This window comes from Salarias fasciatus, chromosome 20 (assembly GCF_902148845.1).
Source record: "Salarias fasciatus chromosome 20, fSalaFa1.1, whole genome shotgun sequence".
Taxonomy (NCBI): domain Eukaryota; kingdom Metazoa; phylum Chordata; class Actinopteri; order Blenniiformes; family Blenniidae; genus Salarias; species Salarias fasciatus.
In genome coordinates, this window is record NC_043764.1 from 17658031 (window position 1) to 17679562 (window position 21532).

The window sequence follows — 21532 nt, forward strand, 5'->3', positions numbered from 1 at the left end:
TAAAGGCAGAAAAGAAAGGTGTCTCTGGCAAATGTAAAGCATTTTTATTTACATTTATTTTTAAAGCTAGGGTTGGCGATCTTGGAAAACTAGCATGTAGCACGAATGTAGCATCTCCCAAAGCTCCGCCTAGCTCCCACCCCATTGGAGGAGCTCCGTTGGGAGCGGCGCTTCCGTGTACCAGTGCATTCCTGGCGTAACCTGTCCTCAGCGCTTCGTTTCTTCGTTTTTCTTTATTTGCACTTTGCCAAGTTATGGCGCACTCACCGGTAAGTAAAGCCCCAAACATTCGTCTCCGCCATTCTACAACGACGCTCCGTCCTTCTACGCGCGCATTGAACCAGGGTCAGTGCACGCCATTGACATGTACGCGCAGGGGGCAGGTCGAACGGCGAAGGGATTTGATTGGTTTAAAAAAAGGTGTCCCGTCAAGACGATTGGTGGCTGTTTTTCCCGTTTTACTCCTGCTGTAGATAGCGGATATTTTCCAAACTACTTTAAACACACGCTATGAATTACTTCCCATCGGTTAAAAGATCATTTTAACCAGTATTTAAAAAAATGTATCTAATTCAAATCGCCAACCCTAGCTTTAAGGAATAATTATTAAAGGGACTTAAGGCAACTTTACAAAATTTACCTCAGTGCTGCCGCGATAGGCGCTGCGGGTAACTGCAGCCACCAGCCAAGGCGGCACGGGAGTGCGCACAAACATTTTACAGAATGTCCGGCTTCACAGCGCTGCACCAGGGATGCTCCTGCTGTTTAGTCGCGGATTACTGCAAGACCACAGTGCATATTATGTGATTTTTGTAAGCATCCATTTTCACTCCCAAATGCAGCTGAAGTTCCCTCCATGAATCAAACGCATATCCAGCATTTATTCGGGTGCCTGCCCGGCTTCGGTCATATTGTTTTTTTTTGACTCACGAGATAACGCTGATAATAGGGCTCAGTTAAACGATTATTTTTGTAATGATTAATCTAGGAAATAGTTCTTCGATGCATTGATTAATCTAACGATTCATTTTTAAATCCGTCGCGGAGCTCCTCTCCGCCTCCGTGTTTATGCGGCGGGTCCCTGCGCGCTCCGCGGCCGGCACGGAGCGCGTCTCCGCCCGGTAGCAGAGATCCGGAGCTCTCCCGTCAGCCTCCGTGGGGCAGCTCCACTCGGCCCGTGGAAGCCGCGGCCTGCTTCACGCGCCTCCGTTGAGCAAGCCGCGGCGCGGCAGCTCCGGATCTCTGCTCCCGGGCGGAGACGCACTCTGTGCCGGCCGCGTAGCGCGCGGGGACCTGCCGCATAACCACGGAGGCACGTGAAGCAGGCCGCGGCTGCTGGAGCTTTCCCGTCGCCGCAGTGGAGCAGCTCCGGGCCGTTTACCCAATCGGCCCCAACTCGGCCCCTGGAAGTCAGGCATCCAGGCGCCGTGACAGTCGAGGCTGACTCAAAGTGACGTGTGGAGGAGTGGTGTGGGTCTCCTCTTTGCTCTGACTGCAGCAGGGAGCGCTGCATGACACTGGCCGCCTGTGAGTGCTTTGGGACGGGAGAGGGGCTCACGCAGCACCCGCTGCTTGCTGATAACAGCGGAGACGTCCTGTCACGTCTCCAGAGCAGCAGAAAAAGCCGCTAAATTTGTGCTAGTTACTTTTGACAAAAAAAAATTCGAAAAGAGGCTTTAGAAAGTCGCCAGATTTAGCAAGAAAGTCACCAAGTTGGCAACACTGCCAGCCCCTGATCTCAGCAGTGTTTGAGTCCGTGTCCACGGCAGCCATGTTCTTCCTGTTCGGCAACGCGCATACAGCGTCAATTTACGTCACATCCCCATGATTGCGCGGGAAATTCGGACCCCGAACAGCAACAAATTATTTGGCACACAGCCTGTATAAGGCAACAGATACGTGGATTGGCCTGTTATTTTAGGTTTTTAATGCTTCACGACCCATTAGCATTGAATAAAGTGGAAATGCATGTGTAGTTTTTCACAAATCTTGCCTTAAGTCCCTTTAAATTGGCAGGTACGGGGGATTCAACGAGTTGCCTGATCCACATATGTATGTGTGTGTGTGTTCCAAAACATCTTCTGGTAGATTGCAGTGAAGTACTCAGGAGAGATGAGTTTCAAATGGTAAATGTTGCTTTTGACACCGCTAGAGCAGAGTCCAAAGTGCATTACATTGTTATTCAAATTCACGCACCAGCACTCAGTCCATCCACTGGGAGCAGTTAGGGGTTCAGTATTTTGCTCAAGGACACTTTGGGATATGGACATGGGAGATGGAGAATCAAACCAACAACCTCCCGATTGTGAGACGACCACTCTACCAACTGGCACAGCTACCAAATGATCAATTCTAGACTGAATTCACCTCAGTCACAGGCCGAGCTGCAGTAAAACCTTTGATCTCATGACCTTTGCACACACAGCAATGCAACAGATAATGCGCCTCATGCTTGACTACACTGTGACTGGATCATGTACCCGACAGAAGATATAAATGAGAACAGAACATTTACAGTGAAGTATCAAAGCATCTTTTGTGTTCTTGAACTATTACTGGCCGGTGCTATGATCATCACATAAACTTGACCTGATTTTACAATCACAATGCCATAAGTATATTTGATTAAATTTTCTATTTGACTGTTATTATTTCATAATGTCTATTTTATTCACCAGTAATTATGTTCAGGATACATATTCCATCTGATCAATTTATAGTACACTGAAGCCTTTGTTACTTCCCAAGTTAAGCTTGCAAAATCCATACATTTTCAGCATGAGTTATACTATAAATATGAAAAACGACGTGCCCCCATGTCACTACCTAATCACTGAGATCCCTAGTTATATGGAACTTCAGTTAGCTTTGGGGTAGGTGGTTAACTAATCAAGCATCATCAAAACCTGTGCTTGAGTTTTCAAATCGCAAAATACCACAAAACATGACAAACACAAGATAATAATATCTCAGAGAAACAAATGATAATGAAATAAGTAACTACACAGTCAACTGAGTAGAACAACTGAGCTGTTACTGGGAGAGGAAGCTCCCTCCCCTGGAGCCTCCCTCCCCCTGCTCAGAGGGGAGGACTTTCCATTCAGTAAGAGACGCAGCAGAAAGGAAGACATAGCCACCGAAAGAAAAACAAAGCAGGAACCGCAGGAACCGTGTACATGATGGATTTGCCTCGACCAAAACTCTTCGATTTCCATGGAGTGTCAATGATCACTTATTTCACAGACAACTGGGAGGCCATTCAAAACTTTCAAGCCAGACCAGACGATATCCTTATTGCAACATATCCCAAAGCAGGTGAGTTTGTGAGTTTGGCAAATGATTGCTGAGGCTGACAGGCTGTGTGTGCAGAGGAGATCTTTGTAATACCAGATCACTTCTTACTCTTTACTCGCCCAGGCCTGTTATCTTCACGTTTTACTTTAGCTGCATGCCTGCCTGTGAAATGTCTCACTCAATCAATGAGCAACTTAATCTTTATTTGTAAAACAATAATCATAAAATAAAATGCAGCCAAGATGTGCTCTATTTGTGAAAAACATTGCCCCTCCCATCATAATGCAGACAAACTCTATCCTGCTCACGTTCATATCTGCAGAATAACAGGAAATCTTTCTCACTGAATGCTTCCATGATGTTTGAAAAATTATATTTTTGCTGAAGCCTATCTCTCTTCCTTTCTTCAGGAACGACATGGGTCTCCTACATTCTGGAGTTACTGTACTTTGGTCAGACGTCTCCAGAGCGTCAGACCACCATGCCCATCTATGAGAGAGTACCTTTTTTGGAGCTTACGTTCCCAAATATGGATTCAGGTTGACAATCACATGCAATCACCCTATTTCCCATGAACATTTGAATTTATTATATCCATGAATAAGTTGAAATTCTTGCCCAATAAAATATTTCAGTTTGACTTTTATCATCGTTATCCAATACAACCTAACAGTCTGAGTTTTTACTTTCCCCACAGGAACAGACCTGGCAGACCAGCTCCCCACCACCCCCCGTCTCATCAAAACTCATTACCCAGTCCAGTTTGTGCCAAAGTCCTTTTGGGAGCAAAACTGCAGGGTACAGTAAACTGTGTTACTTCTGTATCATGGGGAAAAATAGGAACATTTATAATTATTAATTATTAACATTATTATTATTAACATAAATCTTTGTTTTTTGTCACTGCTCGTCCTTTGCTTCCATTCGTCCAAACTCTCAATTGCCTCTCATTTTGCTCTATTTCATTTCATTTTGAATTGTATGTATTTTGTGCTAAATAGAGCAGAGAGAGACATGCTAAACACTGTGATTTCAAAGGAGCTAGAAAATGGTCCAGAGTGGCCTGAACCAGTCTCAATGGTAAGTTATTTTATCAAACAGAAAGCGAGAGAGATGTTAACAATTTATTAGAGAATGTTAGAATGTAGGGATGGGACGAGATCTCGCGAGATTGCAATGCCGCGAGATCTCGCGAGATCGAATGCCGCGAGATTAAGTACGTTTATATCAAGGCAAAAACTCTTTATTAACTGGAATATTGACGGAATGATACATTACAAGGCGCACAGCCATATAAACACGTGCAAACCCCTGAATATGCTCATATTCATATTTAAAAATCCGGTCGATAAGGACATGAAATACTGTTCTGCGCATGTTCTATCCGCAAGGAATCTTGGTCTTTTGAGTCCACAAACTACTTGTGATACAGTTTAATTGATACGACGTAAAGAAAATGTGCGGAAACGATCGTTCAGTTCTTCTCTTTTATTGAAAAAACGGTGCATCGCATCAATGCACATTTCACCACGTCTTCCCGGCTCACACTCTTTTTCTAACAGCATGCAGAGAGAGCCTGCAGCGGCTGCAGCGCCCTTCTTCCTCTGTGGTGTCTGTGTAAAATAAGGTTGAACATGCAAACAGCGCACCTAGTGGCATGAAGTGCAAATGCAGTCATGGCGTCGTCTGTGCGCCGCGGTTTGAATGGGAATAGGGGAACTAGGCGGCCGCCTCGGGCGCAGTGTAGAGCGGAGGGCAACGTGGCCGTACAAGGGGCACTCCGACCCAAAACTCCGTGCTCCGACGCTGCATGTGAGTACCGCGCTGCCCATCCCCCCCCCCCCCCCCCCCCCCCCGGTCTCGTGTCGTCTCGATCTCGTGGACTCAATCTCGCGAGACATCTCGTCCCGTGAAATTTGTGTCTCGTCCCACCCCTATTAGAATGCATCATCAGGCAAAAGGTATTTTGATAATTACTAAAAAAAAAAAAATAAGTCAAAGCTCAAAGTTAACATGACTGAAGTTACCTGCTGACCTGAAAACAACCTTCTGTCTCTCACACTGTTGGAAATTTGTGAGCAAAAATTGGTTGCTTTCAAATAATAACCTCACCACCTTTTTATAACCTCATTCACCATTTGATTCCAAAGTCAAATTCCAGGGTGCTTTTTTAATTATAGTGACATTCCTCATCCGTTTGCATTTTTAACTCAAGCCGAGATTCAGATAATGTGATGAAAAGTGTCAGTACTGGCCTTCAACTCACTCACTTGAATCAACCTAGTGGATCCAATTATCTCAGTGTCTTTGTTCAAATGTGTTACCAAGAAGAAAACAGTTTGGATCTTTCAGTTCTTTCTCCCTTGTTAAAGGACTGAACATGGCTTGTGTCCCGTATCATCCAGGCAATGATTCAACTCTTTATACAGAATCAAGCATCTTCAATCCATGTTTTCATTAACCCTGAATCCTCTGACTGCCTCAGACACTCTGAGTTTATAAAATTAACAGCATACAGCCACGAGCATGTCATAGTCACTCGTCCTATAATGATGGAGATGTACCAAGAAGCTGTCAAAAAGACACACAGAGTTTATGGAGATAGAAGGTGAACTGACAGGAGTCCGAAACATCTTGTGTTATTGTTTCAAAGATCAATTATGTTATTCTTGATATAATCTATTGAAATGACCAAAAATCAAATAAAAATGCATTAGTCAAAATGCTTTTTAATTTTAAGGGTATGGCTGCATTATGTGATTCATAATTAAATTAATGATCAATCATCCAAACTGGATTTTAATTTTCATCTCTATGTTGCACATTTCGAATCACAACTAAAGAGAAAACACAAAGTCGAGATTGCTTTTTCGTTTTCATGTCTGCTCTGCAAAAAATGTACCAAAATGCTGCTGCCCCGCCAGTTCAGACTAATGACTTCCCCCGGTTTTGGACGGTGTTTCCCATGGTCCTCAGTGCCATGTCATGTCTCCCAAATATAAGCGACAAAAGTGAGAGTGTGTGTGTTTGTATGTAGGTGTGTGTACATTTGTGTGTGTGTGTGTGTGTGCGCGCGATTATGGTGAAGGCGTGGCTATGTTTTTTTTCATTATTATAAACTGATTTTTATTTTTAGAACTGCACTTCGTATTTTTTTTTATATGAAAAGGGCTTTATAAATAAATAAGGGTTGATTTGGTTCAATTTTTGACCATTCCGCCCACTTGCATCTACTCTTTTTCATTTTGTTGAATGCGAAAACATTTTATTCAAACCTACAAACCAGTCTGTGAAGGTGTAGACTCACTAGATGTATTTTCGTCAGTTTCTCTTATTTTGATTTCCTTGATTTTTTTTTTCTTCTTAATCTGCAGATGATCTATGTTGGACGCAATGCAAAAGACAACCTGGTGTCTTTTTTTCACTTTGACCGCATGACTGTCGCTCAACCAGAGCCTGGAGATTGGAACAGCTACCTTCAGAGGTTCTTGGAAGGAAAAAGTATGTACTTATTAAGGTTGATGTCATCATGTCAGTGTTACAAAAGAAGAAGATACTGCCGTATATATAACAACCTTCGCGTGGTGCCCTGTATCTTCAGTGGTGTTTGGATCCTGGTACGACCACGTGAATGGCTGGTGGAAGAAGAAACAGACTTATTCAAAACTCCACTACATGTTCTATGAAGACCTTGCTGAGGTAATGTTATAGTTTTGTTGGTCTCCTCCAGTTCAGAGCACCTTTCCAAGGCCCTCAACTAACTCCTGAAGAGGAAATAATGGTTTCTTTCAGGATACTGGACGGGAAATAGACAAACTCTGCTCCTTTCTCGGCTTATCTCCTTCAGCCGAGGAGAAAACCAGAGTCATGAGTGGTGTGACGTTTGACAACATGAAAAACAATGCGATGACCAATTACTCTACTGATCCCAGTATGGATTTCAAAATCTCTTCATTCATGAGAAAAGGTACGGATATTGATTGTTTTAAAGCACAAAATCAATTGAACTGTAATCAAACCTGACTGAGTCTCTTTGGTCTTGCAGGAAAAGTCGGCGACTGGAAGAATCACTTCACTGTGGCTCAGAATGAAGAGTTTGATGAAGACTACAAGTCAAAGATGAAGGATCAAACTCTTCAGTTCCGCACTGAAATTTGAGAAGAACCATAGGAAGTGTGTACAGACATCAAAATGCTTTGAGATCAGCTGGATGAGACTTTTTTTTTTCAAGAGAATTGTCTTATCGAACTATAAAGTGATTTACACAAGTTTGATCAGAATCTGAACATTATATAATGGAATAAAAAGTAAAGTCTACATATCAATTTACACACATGTCCTTGAATGAAAATTCTTCAATGGAAGAATTAAAAAAATAAAAATAAAAGTGGAAGTAGTGGTCTTGTCATGCTCGTTGTCTGTTTGCCATTTATTTAATTTAAAATTTTCTATATGTAGTGGCTATTTGTCCTGAGTACAACAAAAATCAAAAATCAAAACTTAAACCTCAAATTGCCACTGATGCACCGGGTTGTGGTTTACGCAGGCAAAAGAGATAATAGTCCAACAAATTCCAGTGAGGCTTATCATGGTTTATTCTCCATGGCAAGCAAACAATTGGATTGATCACTTCCTGCTGCTTCTCTTGCTCTGGTAAAAAAAAAAAACCATAGCCCCACCCATGTGCACGCTGATCCTCTACCTGCAACCTCCCTAAATAACCTCCAAGTGCAGGTGGTACCAATTAACTCTACAAAAGCAAGCCTAACAGAAAATAATGTGCCAATTACCCAAACCAAACATGCAAAATAAACAAATAATAAATCTAAACAAAATAAACACTATATGAAATAACACAAATAAAAATAAATAAGAAAATATTCCGAAAATACTCAAAAACTAGTAAATAGCTCCAACAGTATATATCTCAAGCCAAATCCAACCCAGGTATCTGAACTAATAAGAAGCTAATGTTGGTGTGATTTTGGCACCCCGATAAAAGATAATTGCAATAGCCAGTCTCGGAGTAATAAATATATGGATTAGTTTCTCAGCATCATTCTGTCAACATGTTTCTGATTTTAGAGATATTACAAGTGAAAGAAAATTTTCCTGCTGGCTGTTCAATGTGGGACAACACACTCCTGCAAATGCCACAACAAAACTGCACACGCCACACCGCAACACCATAAAGTCACAACACAACAACAAAACCACAAGCCACAAAGGAAAGGAGAACAGGTGTTCCGGGGGACAATATTTTCTGACGGACTATGGACTATTTTGATTGAGGAAGAAACGTAATATAAAGAAAACATGACTGCTTGATGACTGTGATTAATATGCTTTCAAAAATCAGTAATATTGTTCATCGGTCTGAAGTCGTCAAAACATTAGTTATGTGCTCTGCTGCCTATTGTGTAGTTCCGTCAGTAAATATTGTCCCCTGGACCGGAACCAAAGCCTGTTCTTCCGACAAGACTATTAGCAGAATTTAATCATTCGTAAGTAAATTTAATTGGATTTTAAGAGAAAAATAGTTGATTTCCTATAAAGAAATTCTCAGAAGCTATTTTTCCTCTCCTTACAGCAGTGGTCGGCAACTGGCGGCCCGCTAACGATAATGTCTGGCCCACCAGATGATTTTAAGAATCTGAGGCAGTTGCTTCACGGAGGCAGTTACACCGTCCATTAGCCTGTCAGTACCCATCTCCTCCTAAACCGCATTCATTACCTGTGAAACACCTTGAAACCCTCTGCGTGAACGCTGGGAAACACCATGAAAGCCGCGCAGCTCCGTGCACCACCGTGCTGCGTTCAGGGACACTTCGTAAAAGCATCTTGCTGCCAGGTGTCTCAGTCAGCTGTTAGCTTAGCTGTTAGCCACCGACTAACTAGCTGGATTTGAACGATTCCTTCAAGCTCCAACATCAGTCGACGGGACGCGAGCTCAACTTCTGAGACAGTGGAAAGAAGATTAAACGCTGAGCGTCTCGGATAGAACAGGAAAAGTTGTTATTGACAGACAGTTCAGTACTGAGAGGAAGAATCTGAGCGGCGTCGCGGCGGCTTAAAGAGAATGAGGGAAACATTGTTCTGGTAGGTTTAATTTCTGGGTTTAGCGTGGCTGTTTACTGTTCTGTGTGTTGTTTTCTCATCATTTTGATGTTCAGCCAGTGTCAGTTATCATCGTGTTGCCCTCAGGAGTGAAGCTGAAGCTGTGAGGCGTTCAGGTTCCAAAGTCACAATCCGGCTCTTTTCAGATCAGAGGTCTTATCAAAAACTTGTAAATACTCACAGTCGGCGCTTCTATATGTTCGTTTCTCAGGAAAAGCGATCATTCACAACATTGAAATGGTTCTAAATTGTTGGCAGTACAGAATTATCATTATTTATAATGTACTTTCCACATTTCACACACATTCTTCTCTTAAAAGACCATTTATTTAATAACTTTGTGACTGAAGACAGCAGCTACAGTAACTCCAGGCTGCTGTTGTTTCATAATTCAGGTGTTTCATAATTCAGCCTATTGTTTTGTTTTTGTTTTTGTTTTTTTTGTTTTTTTTTTTTACTTTACTGAGTGAAACAGCCACCTGTAACAAATACAAGGTACTTTTTTAAACCACGAAATTTCTGACATCATTATTTTAATGTTCAAGAGTGGATAGTTGTTTAGATTGGAAAAAAAATATCTTAGATTTGTGCGATTGCCCAAACAAAAATTGGCCCATCGCCAACCCAAGTTGCCGACCCCTGCCTTACAGTATAACAAAGTTAAACTAACATGGTTGGTAAGACAGGAAAAATATACACCTAACATGAGCAAAGCCTTTTTCCACTTCGATTGTAGGTTTTTGTTGTGTTGTGACTTTTTGCCACAATTGAGGGTAACTCAGAGAGCTCTATGGGATGGAAGCTGGGTGACTATATAATAAGTTGATCGGTGTCTGACAACTTTGGAAAACATGTCTCCAATGCTATATCTAATAATTAGAATTTTGCCATTGAAAAAGTTACAAAAAGACACAGAATACATTAGCACCAGCCACTAGCCAAGACGAGGCAGGGTGCAGATCTGGGTCTCCAACTCAGTGAGCCTTGTTCCAAAGCTGAAAAACTGCTGCAGTTCATACAGATAACTGTCATGAAGGAGGAAGAAAACATCAAACACACAGAGCAACCAAGACACACAGAAAAAGAAGGAGAAGATACGAAAGAAATATGTGTGTGTGTGTGTCATGCTTGTTAAATTTTTGACCCTAAAGCCTCATTTCCACAGCACCTCTTTGGTGGTGCAGCACCGTATGGGAGTCGGTTTGTCATTCGTTTCCACTGACTAAAGTTCCTGTTGAACCACAGAGTCTCAGTCAGGTCTGATTTCAGTTCCATTTAAATTTTGCTGTAAAACAATCATTCAGTGTACCTTTTCTCATGAATGACGAGACTTTGAATTCCCGATCAGGACTTTTAAAGTAATTGGTCATCGCATTGTTTTTCATGTTGTCAAACTCCACCTCACTCATAACTCTGGTTTTCTCCTTGGCTGAAGGAGATAAGGTGAGAAAGGAGCAGAGTGTGTCTATTTCCCATCCAGTATCCTGAAAGAAACAATCAGAAATCATCGTTGCCACTTCAGGGGTTAGTTGAGGGCTTCAGAAAGGTGCTCTGAACTTGAGGACACCCTCAAAGCATTACCTCAGCAAGGTCTTCATAGAACATGTAGTGGAGATTTGAATAAGTCTGTTTCTTCTTCCACCAGCCATTCACGTGGTCGAACCAGGATCCAAACACCACTGAAGATACAGGACATCATGTGGAGGTAGTTATATGGGGTAAATATCATCTCTTTTTGTAACACTGACATGATAACATCAACTTTACATACTTTTTCCTTCCAAGAAGCACTGACAGTAGCTGTTCCCATCTCCAGTCTTTGGTTGAGCAAAATGTCATCCGCTCAAAGTGAAAATAACACACCAGGTTGTCTTTTGCATTGCGTGCAACATAGACCATCTGCAGATTGTTTGAAAAAAAAAAGATTTTTCTCAGGAAGGAGCTGGGACTCCAAATGAGGGTAATTAACTCAAACACATTCAACCGTACTGCAGTTTCACAGACTGAATGAGAGTGTGTATGTTTGCGCATGTGTGTACATATGTGTATGTGTGCTGGTGTGTATGTGTGATTGTGGTGAAGGTGTGTGTTTTACTGTATTACACATTGAATTGTATTATTTATTGGTGGTCGGAGGGATGGGCTTCCTTTTTCATGCTGTTTCATGTTTTAAATGCTGTAGAGCACTTTGTGTTGTTTCTATTACTCTGAAAAGTGCTCTGGAAATAAAGTTCGATTTGATTTGAACTCCAGAAAAAGAAAACAATTAAATACATTTTTTCTTAATCAAGAAGCACCTCAGCCTCTGAATTGATAACGATAGTTGAAATTACAATTGCAGGACTTAAACCTAATTACAAGAAATGATCCTAATCTGGGCTCATTGCCAAGTTCATTTAATGAGGCACTGATATCTTTAATTCCTAAAAAAGAGCGAGATGTTTCAGACCCTGCAAATTACCGACCTGTAAGCCTCTTAGGAGTAGACTGCAAAATTTTAACAAAGATATTTGCTCTACGCCTAGAAAACATACTACCTACTATTATTAATGGCGATCAGGTTGGGTTCATGAAGAACAGGTTCTCAGGGGATAATATGAGGAGACTCATCCATATTATGCATAAAAGTAGAACGAGCCTGGATCCGATCGCGGCCTTCTCCCTTGATGCGGAGAAGGCCTTTGACCGGGTGGAATGGGGCTTCCTTATGAAGGTCCTCATGCGGTTTGGTTTTGGGCCTGTATTCTGTCACTGGGTGGCGACCATATATTCCAACCCAAGGGCAAGAGTTTTGACGAATGGATTATTGTCCAACCTTTTTGATCTCTCCCGGGGCATGAGACAAGGATGTAGCCTGTCTCCATTGCTTTTCACAGTATTCTTAGAGCCACTTGCCTTAAAAATTCGAGCTGATAAAAACATCAAGGGTGTGGAATTGGGAGGAAGTGAACATAAATTATTTCTATATGCTGATGACATATTAGCAGTGCTATCCGACCCAGAGCACTCTTTACCTGCTTTACTCACATGTGTAGAATCATTTTCAAGAATTTTGGGGTATAAGATTAACTGGAGCAAATCTGAAAGCATGCCTTTATCACCAGCATGTTATTCTCGACATGTTACTGCCTTCAATTTTAAATGGTTGTCATCAGGCATGAAGTATCTTGGAATACTCTTGAATCCAAATTTAGAAGAAATGATGGCAACTAATATGAACCCTCTCCTTCGGAAAATAAAAACGAACTTGGAAAAATGAGGAAAATTGAAATTATCACTTTGGGGCAAAATTAATGTAATTAAAATGGTGGTTACCCCACAGTTCAATTATGTATCCATGATGTTACCGGTGAAGATACCCACAGAAATACTAATACAATTTGAAACGATGGTGAAACAATTTTTGTGGGATATGAAGAGACCTAGGGTCAATTTAAAGAAAATGTGGGCTCCGAGAGACATTGGAGGAATGGCTCTTCCAAATGTGAAATTGTACAACCTCGCTTTTGAAATGTCAAGAATTGTAAAGCATTGGACAAAAACTGAATCTGACTCTAATTGGATAAAAATTGAAAAGGAATGGGTGGACCCATTCACACCTATGGACTTCTTATCCCAGGAGACAAATATAAACAAACCAGATCTTCAGAGCAACCCTGTTCTCAATTACTCAAAGTATGTTTGGAGAGAGCTGCATAAATTGTGTGGAGCGTCACATTTGAGACAATCTTATGCCACGTTATGGTATAACTCAGCAGTACGGATTGGCAAAAGAGCTATTTTTTGGAAAGAGTGGATTGATAAAGGAATTCATATAATAAGTGATCTTTATAAAGATGGGGTGTTTATGTCATTTGAGGAAATTATTCAAACATATGGAGTAGAAAGAAGGGGTAACTTTTGGAGATATTTACAATTAAGGGACTGCATCATAAAAGGAAATTTTAAGAGGGAAACAAATTTGATTGTAGAATTCTGTGAATTGCCATGTAAAGCGCATAGGGCAGCTGTTGTATATAAATTGTTTAATAATCTAAAAAAAGGTATATGTGAAAACCTGAGAACGGTATCTCAAAGGGATTTAGGATGTACTATAAATAAGGAAGAATGGGATAAAATATTGTTGCATTCTTGTAAATTTGTCAAAGAGGCTAAAGGGAAATTCATTCAGTATAAACTAATACATAGATGGTATCTAACACCCTCCAAACTCCAAAGAATGGGAATTATGCAAAATGATAACTGCTGGAAATGTCATTCCGCTACTGGAACTTTTATGCATGCTATTTGGGAATGCAACAAGGTTTATCCTTTTTGGGAAAAAGTTTTACTTCAGATAGGGGCGTGGCTTGGGATGACGGTGCCAAGGTCACCAAAATTATGTCTGTTGGGGGATAAATCAGTAATTCCAGGTATATCTAAATGTAAATATGTGGTTGTAAAAGTGGGGATAATTACAGCAGCTCGGGTAATCTTGAGTGTGTGGAAGAATCCTTCTGCTCCAGAGTTTAGTAGGTGGAAAGAAAATATGCAGAAAATTGTAACATATGAAAAATTATTGGCTAGAGTGAATAATGACATGGATAACTTTGTTGAATCCTGGGCTCAGATTTTTGAAACATCTTAACCATTTTAGATACGGTGAAGTACTCATTTTGTATGTTAGTTTGGCCACATTTTGTATTGTTCACTGCTGTCTGTTTTTGTTTGTCTTGTTCTAAGCTGTGAAAAAGAAATAAAAACTTGAATTACAAAAAAAGAAATGATCCTAAAATAGACACATTTGGAAGTATCTGCACATTTCTATACATTCAAATGTCTCTGGTAGACATTTCAGGCAGAAAAAACAGATGATGAGGGTGACGGAAACTTAGGAGCTCTATGAAAAGAAGAGAAATAGAGCTGAGAACAAGGGAGGCAGGTGTTTCAGACAAAATGAAAGGCAACTGAGAGCTTGAACAAAGGGAAATTAACGGCAAGCAGTGACAAAAAAATCAACAGAATTTGAAACTTTCAATGAATGTTCCTGTTTGTTCTTTTCATTTAACCTTCAGTTGAATTAATCCCTACATTGTGCTACATTTCAATCATCTGCTTTGTCAGCCTCTATTGAGCCAATATTAGATGATGCAGACACCACACGTAGCCTGCAGTTTTGCTCCCCAAAGGACTTTAGAATAAACTGGACTGGCAGATGAGTTTTGATGAGATGGGGGGCGGAGGGAAGCTCGTCTGCCCAGATGGTTCCTGGGGATCCAGTAGGACAATGAGAAAAAAAACAGCACATTAAATTAAAATGTGTTAATCAAAAAAGTATTAAAAGTGTTCAAATATATTCAAGGTTTAATAAATGTCATAGTATGTACAAAAAGGTGGTAATTGTGTTTGATTCGATTATCAAGGCAACCCTGTTGTTAATGTGTAATTTTCAACCAGGTACTCATCTTTAAAATTCCATCTTTGATGTTTGTTTGGATTTCGTCAACAGGAGGCAGTGTAACGATGATGAATGGTCACCACTGAAACAAAATGCCTTTTTTCTTTTTTCTAGTGACTCAACAGGAGAGTGCAAATGTTAATACCGCAGTCCTGCTACAATCCTGATAGATACATAGATGGATGGATAGATAGTTAGATAGTGTGTGTTTGTGTGTATGTGGTTTTTAGCAATTTCTGTTACCCAAAGACTTTTACTGTCATATACCATTTCCATGTTCAGCCCCTCTACTTATACCGAAACATCTTCATTTTCTTTGCCATTTCCAAGAAGCACATGAGTTGTCTTGGGGGAGTTTGGGGGTGCATTTTTGTCTGCAATTTGAAAGGTGAAGTTCAGGCTTTCATGTGATCTGGACATCGGGCGGCCGTGAAGTACTGACGTCTCCAGGAAGTAAACAGTGTTTTTCTCGTCTTTCTTTCTCTATTGATTTTGACCCTACAGCTTTAAAAATGCTCACGTTGTTAAGCGCCCGTCGCTCCGCTAGTTTCATTATATCCAGTTCATTTAAAAACTGCCGTTAAATAAACCATCTCTGTAAGAGTTGAAATGCAGACTGCGGGCCGCTATGTTGGAAAATTGCATCATCTCGATGGACCATGCACAGAATGACCAGAATGAAGTTGCGCCAAAATAGCATATAATTCTGCGCTCAAAGGAGAATAAACCCGCCGGTCTATTCAGATTTAAACTTAATTTTGAATAAAGTTTTCAGGTATGTACATGGTCATTTTAGAGCGGAATTAGGCTTTATTTGGACTTATAGAGGAATTAAAAGTCCCATGTAAACACATAGTGTCTCGGTGCCGAAGGGCTGATTTTGCATCAGACACTGCAGCAGCTGGAGTCCATTTTCTTGCTGTGGGTTGGTGCAAATGCCCTTTACCACAGGGTCCTGGGATTCTGTCAGTGTTATCTCCAGTCTTGTTTTAGCACTCTTGTATTCTTCGACCTGACTGGAAATGGGCAATGAGAGGAGAAGTTTGTACCGTCCATCGCTGTCTGGTTTATAAACACACTGAAAGTAAAGACTGAGAATATTGGCTGAAATTGAGGAATGATTAAGTGTCCCACCGAACAAAATGAACACCAGCTCAACTGCGCCACTGTCCAGGAACCATTCAACATGTGTATAGTTTGCACCACAAAACATATGCCAGCAGTTGTGTGCCAGACCACCTCGAGAAGTGGTCTGAATGAAGACGCAAGAAAACGTATTGGTGCTTGCTCACACTTGTATTCAGTACTCGATACTTGATCAGAGACTCAAGTTAATGCCAGGTATGAAAAGGCCTTTAGTCACCCTTAAACCTCAAGATGCTCTAAAACACTATTGTCGAAATTTGTTCCAGGGACTGATTAGACATCTCGGGAATTGAAGCACTGAAGATTTTGTCTCGGCCCCTTTTGGATGAGGGACAATGTTTCACTCAAAGGGAGACACCTGGACAAAAAGCATGTTTAAGGGGAGATTCTCCAGGTGGATATAACAGGACAGGATTTCAGGCCTTAAGAAATAGGCTCTCGTTGCCCCAAAGGACTGCACCTATTCTTTCATGGAGGACAGCAGGAGCACTAAATGAAAGTTTACAGAAGATAGGGAAGAGATGACCCAGACAGACCCCCTCTACTTGTACCTGAACATCATTATATTCTTTGCATTCTCCAAAATGCACATTTTTTTGTTTTATTTTGATTTTTGAATCATTTGTTTCTGTCAAACTTTTTTTGAACTGGTTCATTCCAGGATTGTGGACAGAAGATTTGGCCAAACACCAGAGCATTTGGAAATCAACACTTAAACCATGTCTGAAAAAAAATGGTGACAAGACAAGAACAATGCAGTTTTGAACTTTATTTTTTTAAACTCTTCTATTTAATAATTTCTATTCTAGAGTATATGTTTATGGTAAATCAGTTTGAGAGCTTAGATTGTAATAAAAGTTAAAATGCACTACACAAGTCTTCTAACATTTGATGATACAGTCTTCTCCATTTTCTAAAATGCCTTATCCAGTTGATTGAAAAGCATTCTGATCTTTGCACACACTACATGTGGTTCATTCATATTTCAGTGCGGAACTGAAGAGTGGGATCCTTCATCTTTTTCTTGTAGTCTTCATTAAACTCTTCATTCTGAGCCACAGTGAAGTGATTCTTCCAGTCACCAACAATTCCTGCAGAACCACAAAGACTCAGTCAGGTCTGATTTCAGTCCAATGGGGTATTTTCACAGCTTCACTACTTCCTGAAAATAGCTGTGCACATTCATTTCCTGTCTTGCATTATTGGCCAAACTGATTAATCCAGGTGTGTCTTGTTTAGATTGCTGCAACAAGACACACCTGGATTAATCATTTTGGCCAATAATGCAAGACAGGAAATGAATGTGCACAGCTATTTTCAGGAAGTGGTGGAGCTGTGAAAATGGCCCATTCAACTTTTGCCGGAATAAAATCATTCACCGTACCTTTTCTCAGGAATGGAGAGATTTCGAAATTCATTCCAGGCTTTGCAGAGTAATTGGTCATCGCATTGTTTTTCATGTTGTCAAACTTCACTTCACTCATAACTCTGGTTTTCTCCTCAGCTGAAGGAGATAAGCTGAGAAAGGAGCAGAGTTTGTCTATTTCCCGTCCAGTATCCTAAAAGAAACAATCATAAATCATCATTGCCACTTCTGGAAGCTTCAGAAAGGTGCTTTGGACAGAACTCTCACATTACCTCAACAAGGTCTTCGTAGAACATGTAGTGGAGATTTGAATAGGTTTGTTTCTTCTTCCACCAGCAATTCACGTGGTCGTACCATGATCCAAACAACACTGAAGACACAGGACGCCATTTGGACGTAGTTTTATGGGTTAAATATCATCTCTTTTTGTATGACTGACATGATGTCACCTTTAATATATATATACTTTTTCCTGCCAGAAACTTCTGAAAGTGACTGTTCCAATCTCCAGGCTCTGGGATGTAAGAATTCATGCGTGCAAAGTGAAAAGAAGACACCATGTTGTCCTTTGCATTTCGTGCAACATAGACCATCTGCAGATTAAAAGAAAAAAAGATAAAAAAGAATAGTTGACAGTCAAGCAGGAGCACAGAGTCAAAATGAGGGAAATTAATTCAAATACATTCAAAGGTTTCATTAAAATTTCTCAATAACTGAATATAGTTCAGAAAGATCATTGCTGAAAATAGAAGTTAACAATTCAATACACAGTCTGCTGTGAAATAACTCCAACAGTTTTCTGTTTATTTTCTATAGCATCTTTGGGTGTTAACTCAATGTTGATTTGCAGTTGATTCCAACTAGCTGTCCAGATTATTACACAGACTTTTCAATAGTGTTTATTAGTTCTACTGTTTACAGGTTACGAACCTATTCCATCTGACCCACCAAAATCCCATAAATATCTGTTTGTGTCCTAATTGCAGTAGCAAGTGGTTATTTTGCAATAATAAACCATAATGGGGATAAAGGGCTTCCTTGTGGGCAGTTTCTACAAATATTACAGGGTTTCAAGACCACATTAATGGTTAAGACTTCTGCAGTAAGTCCTGTGCATTCTAATCCATTTACCAAATCTATCTCCAAAGCCAACATGGGTCAGACAGATGAGGCCATTCAACACAGGTACAAACCAGTTTTGATGAAACTGTGACTTGTAAATCTGCCAAAAGTGAAACTATTTGTTGCTGTATTGTCTTCTGTTGATGGCATAACAGAAAAGCAGTTGGTACGATCAGGTTGACTGATGACCTGAGAAAAACTGCGGAAGGAGTTAATGATGTGCAATACCACAAAGAGAGCCATTAAGTTCCAGCCTGATATCAGGTAAAAACTGGTACAAATACAAAGTCTAAGATTTTCAGGAAGGGAGTCTGCGTAGACGATCTCAACAATAACATCTTTGATCTTTGAAACAAAGTGTGAGTCACTTCATGGTCCATTTCCAACACCACAGAGCTTAGCAACCATGACGTGCTCGTGATTGTATGCTTCGTTAATTTTATAAACTCAGGTTGCTTGAGACACTCAGAGGATTCAGAAGACCAGAGTTAATGAAAACCTGGGACTCATGGTGCTTGATTCAGTACAAACACTTGAATCATTACCTGGATGATACAGGATAGGAGCCCAGCTTAGACCTTTAACACTGGAAATAACTGAAAGAAGTCAGAGTACTATAGTTTTCTTTTTTGGTGACACATTTGCTCAAAAAATCTGAGCTCATCAGTGTCACTGGTGCCTGTCAGTTGAGTAAGTTGAAAGCCAGTTTTGGCATTTTTCATTACATTTGCTCAGATCCATTATCTGAATTTTCAGTGAGGCTAAGAACACACACCAGTTAGGAATGTTGGGTGAGTCAAGGAAATGTTTTATTTTTATTCAGCTCAATCACCCTTGGGTTTTGTTGGTTTTTCAATCATCTGCTTTTTCAACCACTATTGATCCAATATGAGATGATGCAGACACCACACAGGTTACCATACCCTGCAGTTTTGCCCCCAAAAGGACTTTGGAACAAACTGGACTGGCAGATGAGTTTTGATGAGACGGGGGGTGGTGGGGAGCTGGTCTGCATGGTCTGTTCCTTTGAATCCTATCAGAAAATGATTTTAAAAAAAAGTGTGATCAGGCAAGAGCTTATTTGTGGATTAATAAATCTCAGTGTTTGTAGAAAATCTGGTAAATATTTGGAACTGACATTAGGAAAATGAGTGAATGAATATTTGGACCTGATTCGGTGATCTCCAGGAAAGGTACCCTCTCATAGATGGGTATGGTGTTCTGACGCTCCGGAGACATCTGACCAAAGTACAATAAATCCAGAATATAGGAGACCCATGTTGTTCCTAAAGAGAGCAGAGAGATCGGCTTTGGCAAAGATGTACTTTATCCAACAACATGAAATGGTGGAGTGAGTGGAATGAGCTCCACATCTTCTGAGTGGCACTTTGAGCTGCATTTTATCACATGAAACACACTTTCCAAATGAATATTACAATATTCACTGACTGGCAGACTGAGATATTCCACAGGTAGCCATGCAACCAAATTAAAAACTGAAGACAACAATGACACAGATGAATTAGCAATTTAGAGGTGCAGAGATAATTTGTACAAATTTACAAACTGACCTGATTTGGGATATGTTGCAATAACGACGTCGTCTGGTCTGGCTTGAAAGTTTTGAACGGTCTCCCAGTTGTCTGTAAAACTACTGGTCATTGACACTCCATGGAAGTCAAAGAGTTTTGGTCGAGAAGGAGAATCCATCATTTGCAGTTCCTGCTTTGTTTTTCTCCCTCCTACTCTGTCTTCCTTTCTACTGCGTTTGAGTCTGACTGGATGGAAATTCCTCCCCTGTAATATAGGGATGCTGGAGGGGAGGGTGCTAAAAGGCACCTTGGGGAACACAACACATTTTTTTAATCATGTTATATTTAAAATTACTGAAGATTTAAACTGTTTTTGATGACATTTTAAAGCAGTGAAATGTTCCCCGATAAATCATTGATGACTTTAAAAGGAGCCGTCGTTCAGAGTCAGAAAGTTACTTTGGTTTTGATTTGTTTGTTGTTGTTTTTTTTCACCAGGAAAGAAGAAATTTATATTATTATGCAAGCAAGAGGATGGTTGTGGATTTTGAACATTACATAAAATAGAATTTGTTGATTGTAGTTGTGTGAAAACACTAAACCTGATTGCATTTTATTTGTTTCTGAATAATTAAGAACATTCAGGAAGATAAATTGAGCAGATTAAAATCAAAACAAATGACCATTTCCATAAAACAACTGTTTAATCTTGCTTAGGTTTACCTAAGCAAGATGGCGATTTGACCCATCTAAGATGGCGATTTGAAACCCAGCACAGCCAATCCTGTCCTGTTTTCTCTGAGATCACGCCCTTATGCAAGTTAAGCCCCTCCCACAAGAACGTGCGACGAACACCCCTCGACCAATCACGGTTAGAGCCTCAGGGGCTCTTCAGATTGGTCAAAGATACCTGGAGCTGTCGAGATTCCTTTTCAGCTCAGAATAGAGACAGATGAAAACGCTGCACCCTCGCGGTAGTGCAATTATGCTACACTCCTAAAGGATTATCAATGGATACTCTAACATTTAATCCAAAGAAAACACAGAAATATTAGCATTGACTAGCAAAATCCTGCCTACAGCACCTTTAATTAGTTTTCTCTGCTTGTTGTTGCTTGACCTTTTTTGTTTTTGCCTTATTTACAATGATGTTCATTGATGGGGAGGATTTCATTTAAGCCCCTTGAACTTATTTCCTCTCCTGCACAGTTATTCAGTCAGTTCACATCGATTCTATATTGTATATCTGTGTAATAGGCTATAGCTGCATATTTACGGTATGTGTGCCTCTATATACTCAGTCTATAATTATGCTTGGCCACATAATATGTAAAGCTGTACAGTAGTTGATAGAAGTGTATATATCTATTTATAACTCTGTATCCCACATTATATACAATCCTGATTTCTCTTTTTTCTAATATGAATAATGGTTGTAAGTTACTTTGTACGTGTCACGTCAAACTTCCATTTACCATGACAGTTTGTTTCTGTCAAACCACAATTTTTTATTTTTTT

The 21532-nt window shown here is 40.3% G+C and overlaps 2 protein-coding genes and 1 pseudogene across 2 annotated transcripts; 1 reads left to right on the plus strand and 2 right to left on the minus strand.

Moving 5' to 3' along the window:
• Window positions 1-3091: 3091 nt before the first annotated feature.
• LOC115408038 (cytosolic sulfotransferase 3-like) lies at window positions 3092-7687 on the plus strand. The gene is made up of 7 exons (XM_030118623.1): window positions 3092-3315; window positions 3705-3833; window positions 3992-4092; window positions 6669-6795; window positions 6896-6993; window positions 7087-7261; window positions 7340-7687. Exons 1-7 carry the CDS (start codon window positions 3177-3179, stop codon window positions 7450-7452), a joined length of 882 nt encoding a protein of 293 aa, XP_029974483.1. The 5' UTR covers window positions 3092-3176; the 3' UTR covers window positions 7453-7687.
• Window positions 7688-10616: 2929 nt separating this feature from the next.
• Window positions 10617-15904, minus strand: LOC115408773 (cytosolic sulfotransferase 3-like; annotated as a pseudogene).
• A 1068-nt stretch (window positions 15905-16972) lies between these two features.
• Window positions 16973-20232, minus strand: LOC115408787 (cytosolic sulfotransferase 2-like). Its single transcript, XM_030119711.1, has 7 exons — window positions 20054-20232; window positions 19652-19768; window positions 19406-19515; window positions 17827-17953; window positions 17633-17730; window positions 17379-17553; window positions 16973-17085 (listed from the first exon to the last, which is right to left on the minus strand). The coding sequence occupies exons 1-7, from the start codon at window positions 20193-20195 to the stop codon at window positions 16973-16975; spliced, it is 882 nt and encodes a 293-aa protein (XP_029975571.1). The 5' UTR covers window positions 20196-20232.
• Between the last annotated feature and the right edge of the window lie 1300 nt (window positions 20233-21532).